The following is a 10929-nucleotide window of genomic DNA, read 5'->3' on the forward strand; positions in this document are numbered from 1 at the left end:
AAACTCATATATTGATTTAGACACATATATTCATACACACCTATATAGACACGTATATTGATTTAGCTTAAATTGGTAATGCAGTGATTTCCGATAAATAAGTGTTAGATTTGTGAATGATGAAGTACATTTGTACGGAGACAATACTCTGCTTTTTGAGATTTTCCATTCAGAAAAGTGACCACAAGCATATTAAAACTTTAGGAAAGATTTTAATATTAAAAGCTGTGGTGAAGAGATATTAAAGCCATAACTATTCTAGAGGTCAGTAAGTCTCCTTCCCTTGTTCCGTGTTCTTCAGTGCTTGGATGTATATAAGCCTAGCAGTTCTCAAGCTTTGGCAGGTCTTTGTTATTCCTGAGCCTTCCTGGATCCTCCTGTGGAACCATTCAGCCTGCTAAGAAGCCTTTTTCCCATCCCGACAGTCCTGACACATAGAAGAATTTCTGAGAATCCACCAGTTGTCACCTCCTCTTAGATGGGAAGTTCACTATCAGACTGGCTTTAGTTGATTTACAGGTATAACTGTAGTGCTTGTTAGCCTACATCCTGCAGTTCTGAGAGGCCACAGAGGCTTTACACATCCGTGCGTGTGTTATGCATTTGAACTGGTGCTGCTAGATCTATTTAAAATCCATTATTGACAGAGTTTGTAGAAATAAGAGCAGACTTCTTAGCATGTGATAAGCAGTATAGAAACATTGCTTTCTTTGGGAGGTCCTGTTCCAAAGTGTTTGCAATGCAGAACATGAGATTTAAAAGGCTATTTGGGTTGGTTTCATGTCTTTGATAATCTAACAGGAGAAATGTATTTTAGACACATTCTGGAATTTCAGGATAGCTGTGAGGAGGATTCCCCTTCTACCCCCAGTCATTTAAATTTGTCAAATATATTTATTTATTTCCTCACATAGATTGTTAATCCAGCATGGAAGCACCATGCAATTCTAGCCCTAAGTTGTATGTATTACTTTTATCTTAAAGCTCAATATTTCATTGGTAAAAATATTTTTAAACTTACTATACATTAGAAGGGCAAGTCTTTTTCCAGTTATTAGAAATGAGAGCTCTTGCTATCTGCCTCAGAACATTTCATGGAGGGATATGAGTAACACTACATACTCACACTGGAGAACATGGGAGGAAAGACACAATTTCTCCCTCTTTCTGAATTCCTACAATAGCTAAGTGCAGTGTTGTATCTTCTTCCTAGAGAAGGTTTGACACTGCCCCATCGGGATTTTACATGTAACAGCTTCTGAATTTTGGAAATGCAGCTCCTGCCCCCACACTCAGATTTTTTTAACTGATGTATTTATCATCTTAATGAAATGGAGTGTTCCGTTTTGTGAAAAGGAAGCAATGAAGCAATGTTCTTTGTAGGTTTAATTAGTTTTAAAAAAATCAAGGCTATTCTATATATGTAATATACAGTTATCTCTTGATGGACTTTGCTTTTCCCCTGCTTATCTCCACTTCTATGAATAGTTACTGGATTAAATACTGTAGTTCATATTTACTCATGATAATTTTTTGTACAGATGTCTCTAGACACTCTTCCTTTGTTCCATGGTAAAATACATGAAATATAAGCTGAATTTTTGTTTTTCTAATTTAGGCAAAAAGTGTGGAGTTGAAGATGAGGGAAAGGAAACTTATTTCAAAATTAATAGATTAAACAAGTGAAGACTTGGCTTTGTACCTAAAATTTTATGTTTTCAGTAATCTCAGAAAATAAAAGTAGAAAAGTGTAAGTTGTATCTTATCCCTAAAGAATTATTTGCAAGGTCTGATGATACAATATTTGCAGAAGTTGTAATGTCTGGGTTTTCTCCTGGTGATACTGTAGTAAATAGCAAATATTAAGTTGGACAGCACCCCAAATCTTGGCTAGATCTGCAAGCATGCTTTGTTGAGAAGATGATCTGATCCAGTTAAATTCTGTTCATCTTTACTAGCTGCTTCTTGGCCAGAGTTTTATATCAACTGTAGTTACAAAGCACTAATCTGCATCAGCATATTAGCTGTTACTACTTTATGAATACTCATTACAAACCAAAACATTTCTGAAGTACTGTCCAGAGATGATGGCATACCTTCTCTACCAAATTCTGGGATTCATTGGAAGAGAATCATCTAAATTTTATTCTTACATATTAAATGACCAAAAGGCATATTCTTTTTCCAGCACTAGACTTGCAGTCAACTTTTTAGCTTGATTGATCTCTAAGTTCTGAGAGATAATTTATCTCTTGTTCTGGTCTCACTTGGGCATCCTGTTCTAAATGCACGATTTGTATATTACAGATATATTTGATATCTGTAATAGTTTTTTATCGTAAGAAAATGTTTGTATCTATATCATTTGGAACCTAGAAATAACATGTTTTCTTTAAAAAATAAAAGTACTTTTCTTTTTCTTTTTTAAAGGGCATTTTGTAGCAGATTTTAGATTTCACAGTTTTCTCCCTAAATCCAGTTATGTATTGACAAGAGCACAGAGTGCATCAGGCATTCAGATGGAAGTATGCCACTGACATCAATGCAGAGTAACAAAAAGTAAATTGGTTCATTATGGATGCTGGTGTACAAGAAAAAGAGGATATTTGAAGGGTGAGGCTGGTTGCTTTGAACAGAGCTCTGGGAGTTAGATCCATGACCATCTGGAACTGTAGAAGAAAATATTTCCGTGAAAGTGGCTGCTACAGAACTTAAGAGTAAAATTTGCTTGTTTTCCTGGAAAATAGATTTAGTTCTACAAGTTGGATAACAAGTTAATCTATTAATTATTTAAACTAGGTGATACTTGGAATTATGAGTTTATGGGTTTTTGTTTGTTTCAGAAAATCAGTGAATCTGCACCTTGGCTCTACAGTTGGTTCTTGACAAGAGAGCTTGCTCAACACAGATGTGTAAATATATCACTAGCCTTCCACTAAGCCATGAGGCTTACTATAAGGTGTATTCCATAAAAGGCAATAACGCAGCACTGAAATGTTACTTTGAATAATAAATATTTTCAGTTATGATTTTTTTTCCTGGATATCTCCATTAAATTTGTCTGTTCATTTGTTGCTTTGGAATCCTATACAGAAGAATCAGAGGATGGATGGAGCCCTCGGAATTTGGCTGCTCTTGTAGAAGTAATGGTAACTTACATGGCAGTATCCCTGCTGTCATTATCAGCAGTTGTGATTGTGCTGTCTTGCAATGCAAATGCACATTCATGACTTCTGTCCCCTCTCCAAGTACAGTACTGTCATTTTCAGGGCCTTCCGAAACCATGATGTTTAAGTTTTCTGGCAATGGCATCTTGCAATAGATGCACCAGTTGTGTTTTGAGGAGCTGTTTTGTTTTGCCAGGAAGCTGTAGCAATGGAATTGTAGCAAGGAGATGCTGAGTGGCAGATAAGTGGTTTTAGTGTTCAAGAGAGGAACTGCGTTAACCAGAAGTAACATGGAAGCAGCCATGTGAAGATACAAATCCAATTCTTCTGGGGAAGGAGAAAGATCCTCTGGTAGTAAGGCTTGAAATTCTTTGAATGATACTACTGACATAATTCTCTTTGTTACAGTCATAATGGTTTTGTACTGCAATCCAGTATATATCCAGTGTGTTCAGTTATTGGACTGAATTTTTTAGAAGTTCTAAATGATCTGAACAATCGGAAACATAGGGGAGGAGTGTTGGACTAAACTGAAACAGAAAGGCAAAATCCAAGGACACCAAGGGAGAAAATGAAATGGACAAGAGTCAAGAGTGTGAAGAGAGGGATAATGGTCTTTTTTTTTTTTTTTAATGTCACTGGGTGTAGTAGAATAATGGTACAAGTAAGTACAGTAATTGTACTGGGAATGGCCTAAAAGTACAAAAATTGGTATATCAGTGCGAGAGAACTCAAACAAGAAACCCAGTTAAATGCTGTCCTTTTTTGATTTGGATTTTTCCACATCTTTTCTCTAAATTCAGTTGTGCCATTATGACCATGTAAATCTGCCAGATAATAATAGTTATGTGGATAGCCATTAAGTGCCCATATATATACAACTTATTTCTAGCCTGCAGGGTTTTTTTTTAAATAAATCAACTTGAAATACCTTAGCTTTGCATGTGTATATAGCCTGTGTAAGTATATAATCTTAATTTCTTTCCTTTGTTCACCTTGTAATGATTACATGTTGAAGGTTGCCATAATTGGATGGTGCACCTTTTGGGGGGACATTGTAGTAGATAACTCCTGGTCTCTGTATCGAATGATATATATTTAAGAATGTTTAAAATCTTGACTATATTGTAATTCATTTTTTTATTAACTTTATAAATCTGTATATTAGTTTATGTTGCTATGATTTTTCTACAGTTTTAACACTCAGTGAGTACGCAGGGTGGACATTCTCATATGTTAAATATTGGAGATCAAGGCTCAGCTTACTGCTGTCACACAGATGTTACGCTGGGCAGACAAGACCAAAATGCAGCATTATGGCAAAGATGCTGGAAGCACAGATATGGCTAAGTCAGGCTTGTAAGCTCTTTATATAGCACTGCATTAATCTAGTCATTTTGTTCCTAATGCTTCAACTGGTTGGTTTAGAGGTAACTTTTTTATGTTGTGCTGCATAGACATACTGTCTGCGTAAACCTGAACAAAAAAAAAAGTCAAAAGTCATTCTGTGCCTCACCATTCCCTTTTGAAAATCGGAGTAAGACTTCCTTATCTTAAATTACTATTTCTGAGGTGTAGAAATTGCAAGAAGGGCTATTTAAGTATGGAGAGAACATTTACATTTAATGTAAATATGTATTAAATTCACATACAAGAAATTTGACAGAAGAGCAATACTTTAGACATTGCTGAATCTTTGAATGACCCATGCTATGCCTTAGTAGCTAAGTTCATGAAAGGAAAAATGTTAATTATTCATAATGCTTTGCTGTACCATAAAACTCGATTTATTGAGAGTATAATTTGTTCAAGTTGCATGTAGTAGGAAAATATATCAGGAGTAATTAATTGTATTCAGGATGCGATGAGGTAGATATATCCACAGAGGACAATTGAAAACAGTAGCGGTGTGGTATTGATTGCCTTTCAGAGGGGGGAAAAAAAATCTTGTCCCATTTTTAAATGTTAACAATTCAGAGAGAAAAATTCCCACTTGGGAAGAATGCTTTCCAGGTTGCTTCATTGCCAGGTGTTTGACATTGAGTGGAGCCTTAGATGAATGAAGCTTATGGCAGCTTTTGGAAATGACCGACTCCAGGGAATCTCAGCTTCCTGCTGTGAAAGTTTCTATTTTCAAAGCACATCAGTTTCAGTGGGAATGTTCCAGTGGTCCCATATGCTACTTCTGACAGGGGGAAGTTTTTAACCTGAATATGAGACAGCTACTGAAGAGGTTCCCTTGCTGCTAACAAAATGAATTTCAATATGTTGCCAATGAACAAGCGGCATGTTCCCAACTGCTGATGGAATTTAACTCCATCAATTATTAATGGAAATTTTGCTTTGTTTTCCTTCTTGCCTGTTCCCTTTTAACTACACTACCTGTTCCTGATAGGACTTTGTGCGTTCTGAAGCTGAAAAAGGAATCACCCAAACAATATGCTCGTTTGCTTTGAAACTCTTGCTATATTTTCCTCCCCTCCCTCGTACGCTCTCTCCTTGACCTAGCAGCAGGAAGCCTTTGTCTGAGGTGTTCATCTGGAACAACTTTTCCACACTTGTTTTCATGTTCTGTTAGATTACAGGGCAGCAGGCCTACCTTTGAAGCTCCCTTCTCTTTTGTTTCTTTGCAGTGCACTCCAGTAATTAACTTTGTCCTTCTTTTATTTGTTCCAGTCAATCGCAGTCCACTCTGCTGAGCATCTTCTCCCAGGAGTACCAGGTTAGAAGTTTTCTCTTTTGTGAGGGTTGACAGGTGCCTAATTGAATGATGAATGTCCCTTTATTTCTTTGTAATTGAACTGCCAGCTTTCTGATTGGTTTGGAGGATGTTCCTTTTTCCACATCAAGCACCGCCTGAGTCTCAGTGGATGGCTGCCAAGCCTACCCATCCATCTGTCTAATAACATCTAGCCTTTGCTTATTTGGTGGACCTGTAATAAATTATGCTAAACCATTATTATTCTGACAATAATAATTTCCCTGTGTTGCGTGGTTCCATGTGCTAAATGTTTGCTGACTTGCACTGTCAGTGCTGCTTTCCATTGCTGACAGAGATGATGATAAATGACCATTGCCGGAGTGGCAGAAGGCAAGAGAGGCAGAAAATGGAGTCATTTATCATGAGATGACAGGTGTCAGTCAAGTGGCAAGTCTCTATGGAATTACTTTTTGTAGTTTTTCAAATAAGTTGTTTTTAAGCAATGTTCTTCCTGGTTAAAAACGCCAATTGAATTGTAAAACTAGAGTGCACCAGACTTAGATGGAATTGAATTGAGGGAAAATTAATACAAAGGTTGAAAGAGAGAACAAGTTTTTCTTTGCCCTCTGCAGCCTTCAGTAAACTTATTTAGATTCAATTATTGTGACCTTATTGGCTTTTACATATATGGTACATTGCAGTACAGTCTGAAGACGTTCAATTCAATAGGTAGATTGAATGTCATTTCTGTGCAGAATCTAAAAACATAGTTCACTTTATGTATCAAGGCGCAGACAAGGAACATGCGTTTGGGCAGTCATGATTTCTGTGTTTTGATCTGTGACACATTTGTAAGACTGTTTGGTTTTTTGTTTTTCTAGAAACAAATCAAAAGAACACATGCCAAGCATCACACTGCTGAAGCTATTGAAACTTATTACCAAAGGTATGACCTCCCCACTCCAGTTATCATCCAGAGTATCATCATAACTACTATTTGTTATGGCAGTTATGAGTACCATAGCTTCTTAGCTTATGAAGCTAATTTTCTGTAAAAATAAATCAAGGTTTTGGGATGAGGAATACAGAACAGTTCACCTAAAATGTTTTTCAGTGAAAATGCAGAAATTTTTCAGCATTTGGTCAGTCTGATTAAGAAGGGCTCGTAAGTCAGGATAAGCAAATATTTTTTACAGGGTATGTGATAGCATTTATTATAGCCTATAGTTTGTAATTATAGGATTTCTGTGTTAAGACTAACATTGATAACTTCCTTACAGCAAGGAAGTTTGTTCTGTTACAGTTGCTTGTACTTTTAAAACATTTATGATTATATTTTAAAAAGTTACATATTAATGTATTGCCAGGTAAAGCACTAATTTTTACATCACTCCTGTTTTATCAACAGAAATGTCAGAAACAGCGGTTAGGGGAGGACAAAAACCTTTATGGCATTTTGCAGAATTTTACAATTGTTTGCATCTTAAGCTAATAAATTTTATTTGCTACACCTTATAGTTTGGCTGTTACTTCTTTAGGCTTTATTAAAAATACTGCAATGACATAATTGGGGCATGCTGATAACTGGTAAAGATGTGCAATTAAAATATTACTTTGTAGACTGACATATCTGAGGAGCTTACATGGCAATTGAGTTCATACTTGTGATTATCCATGTCTGATATTTATGCTTAATATTAATCTGTATGAATCAGAAAAATAAACAAAAAGCCTTCATTTCTGAACAATTAACTGTACTTCTGCACAAAACCTAAGCACAGATTATATCAGACACTGATTTAGAATATCAACTGTGAATTGTGCTGTTTTGGTGGTTTGATTTTCTTTTTTTAGTAGTTATATTGTTCTGTAGAAATTTGTACTGGATCACATTGCATTTTTCGTAGTGTTGATTCTTGTTTAGGAAGATTATTGGCTTAAAATTTTGTTGTGGTAATACTTGTGTATATACAATACTATGTTTATTTTTCACTAGCACAGTTTCAGTGAAGTGCCCTATGTTAATTGTAACTGTTTTGTAAATAACCCTTTTCTTAGAACATATGTAAATCATTTATATCACTTTTATGATGATTGTGTTACTAGTTCCAACAACTTAAGCCTGAAACATGGGACCAAATTTTGCTTTATGCAAAGCAGCTGTTGTATTGGTGTCAGTAAGGTTGTAGGTGTGATTAAGTTTGGCTCACATCAGGTAGGAGGATTTGGCCTCCTGTCCCCTTCTGTACTGTCTGAAGTATGATGGCAGTACATAACTAATGAATTATGTATGAAGCTATACGGTGGTGGTAGGGAAAATCATTCTTTATGCTATTTCTGGGTATTTCATATTGCAAATGTATTAACATGGCCAAGTAAAATGCACATGTTTTAAAATCAGAGATGTTCTGGTTAATAGTTAGAAAACTCATCTCAAACCTGTTTTAGTAGATTTACTGTCTAGAATGTTTCATAAGCTACAGGGGCAGACTACGTGAGTCCAAAGCCAGTTTGAAATGCTTCAAGCATAAAGATGACAAACATGTCTTCTCCTCTACTCCTTTGTAGCATCCATTTTACCACTGTAAACCCTAGTCTGTGTGGTATGCTCCTTCCTATTCCCACTGACATACAAGCAAATAATTGTGCTCCTGTTGCTTTTCTAGGTATAGAAACTACCAGTTTTGGAAGGTAGTAATTTCCAGCAGTCCCTGTTGGGAGCACATAGAAGTACAGTTGAGTGGATAGTTTCTGCTGCTCTGCTGAGACTTACTGGTCCTAGATTTAGGCAAACATGAAGGCAAATTACAAGAAGGATCAGCAAGCTTTTCATAACAGTACTGCCATCAGCATGTGAGACCATAATAGAATTACCAGTAGCATTAGAAATTTCTGACAGAAAATTACTCCATTGTCAGCTGTAGCTTTGCTGTTTGATCAACTAAATGCATGTTTTAGAACATTAATCTCAAGTAAATCTTCCTGGTTAGGTATCTTGTTTATGATCTCTCCTGTTTTCTTCTGTTATAGATTTTCAATGCTTTAATGTACACGAGGCATCTTGTTTTGTGGGTTTTATGTGGAGTTGAAGTAGGTTACAGCAAAAAGTTTTTACCATTTCCTTTATTCATTAAGCCTCAGAATAACTTGCAGACAAAAAGCCCTCTAATCTCTGTGAAGAGGTTTATGTAAAGGTGTTACACCCATTCCACAGAAAGGTAAAATGATGAAGAATTTTAATGTCTGTGACTAATGAGCAGAAGAGTGGCTTCTGATTGATATGTAATGGTAGAGCTGGAGAGGCTGTGGCCTTCTAATGATGTCAGTAACAATGTGCTATACGAATCAGATACAATAGATGAGCAAGTTCAAATGTTGGTAACTGTTGTTCTTTTCCACATGGCTGCAAAGCACAAAGTGGCTTCCAGTAACACAGCTTCAAGTTCTGACAACAGAATTTAGCCATTATTGAAGTGTAAACATCAAACAGTGAAAGTAACAGAAGTGAGGAAAGTGATACTGTATGAAGCAATGGTCAGAAACATCAATGTGAATCCATATTGGTCTAATGCCCTTAACCAGAAACATTAAGCCTTTGCCATTGATAGGATAATGAGGTTTTATCACCTTTTATTGGATCCCAAATACCTCTTTTTTTATTTTCTTTTTGGAATATTGATTGTTAGACTCTGATTTCACTAAAGTAAGCCTTTAGTATTTAAACTACAGCCCAGTTGATAAAATCTGGATTAAAGTTGAGAATTTATGTTTTTATGCATAGTATTGAATTGTACAGTACATCTTCAAAGTTGAAGGTCATGTGGAAGCCAAAGTCTTCACTGTGAATAACAGAGGTTTATTTGTCTGAGATGCATCTTTAAATTGTACAGGTATAATTTATTTGTATGTCATAAGCCAATTTTTTTTAATTATTTCTTGATTTATTGTGTTTTTTTACCAGTGACTTAATTAAGATTGATATAGCTTGCAGATGAGTAGGAGACAACCCTGGAGAGTTAGTGATTGTTTAAAATACGTATTTCTTAAAAGATTTCCCATTAAATACTCTGTACTGGGGTATTTTCCCCCAAATGAAAGAGGTTCACAAGGGATACTGTCATGTATAAACTGGCCTTTTCTTGGCACTGCAGAATTACCTGGCTTTGTCTTGTCTAGGTACCTGAATGGGGTGATGAAAAATGCAGCTGCCCCTGTGTTACTGGAGCTGGCCAATGAGGTAATCATCTTTATTTTTTTCTTTAATCTTCCAGTGTGAAACCTAGGGGCATATCTATAGTGACTTTAGTGAGAAATGTAATTAACCTAAAAAAATGGTTTCAAGGCACATTAGACATTTAAAATGGTTCCCTAGTCTGTTAGTACTTACAATAATTAGACAAAAAGCCCCATTTATTAATAAATCAGTTAATGTAATTAGTCTCTTAACTTCAAGGCAAATGTGTAAGAATCTCTTGAATTTGTATTTTGCTGGAAATTTCAAACAGATCATAGGTTTTAATGCACAAACTTACTAAAAATTCCCACATTGATTCAATGGAGTTGCATCAGTTTTACTTGTATTTGATTCCTTGTTTTCAATTAAAAAACATATTCTAGGACTTTATTATTTATTTTAAATAATAGGAAGGGTTAAAACAGTTAATTTTCCAAACTCTGTTTATTTCTGTTCATACAGATTAGAGGATGGCTAATGATAACTGCTTAATATAAAGCCATTAAGCAGAATAAATTCCTCAGTATAGCCGTTTCCTAGAAAAGCCGGTGTATGAAAAGTTCAGTATGGTTGCCATTAAAGTCTTGACAAATTTATTGATGCTGTTTATTAACTAGAATATGAATCTGCCTTGGGATGCAAGTTGTTATTTGCATTAAAAACTGCTCTCTAAAGCGCTTAAAGAAGATGTAAGAAGTTTGAAAGAGTGGCAGTGAGCTTCCTAGAAAAAAAATTGATGAAATATCTACCCCTTAAACTCTAAAATATTTATTTACAATAATAATAACAATACAATAGCTGATACTCCTTGAAACTGCTTATGCAGC

General features: G+C 35.5%; 1 protein-coding gene across 9 annotated transcripts in view; it reads left to right on the top strand.

Annotated features, from left to right (window-relative positions):
- The window catches only part of CDIN1 (CDAN1 interacting nuclease 1), a 146216-nt gene that overhangs the window by 19191 nt on the left and 116096 nt on the right, over window positions 1-10929 (top strand). For 8 of the 9 annotated variants that reach the window (XR_008822869.1, XR_008822870.1, XR_008822871.1 and 5 more), the window contains exons 2-4: window positions 5844-5889; window positions 6750-6814; window positions 10045-10105. Coding sequence is in view for 5 of the 9 variants with exons in the window: in XM_056344980.1 (XP_056200955.1) it covers window positions 5844-5889; window positions 6750-6814; window positions 10045-10105 (172 nt within the window). In the remaining 4 variants the exon portion in view is untranslated. Of the gene's footprint in view, window positions 1-5843; window positions 5890-6747; window positions 6815-10044; window positions 10106-10929 lie in introns of those variants that run through there. The other variant, XM_056344985.1, reaches the window with a different exon arrangement.

This window comes from Falco biarmicus, chromosome 7, assembly GCF_023638135.1.
Source record: "Falco biarmicus isolate bFalBia1 chromosome 7, bFalBia1.pri, whole genome shotgun sequence".
Taxonomy (NCBI): Eukaryota; Metazoa; Chordata; class Aves; order Falconiformes; family Falconidae; genus Falco; species Falco biarmicus.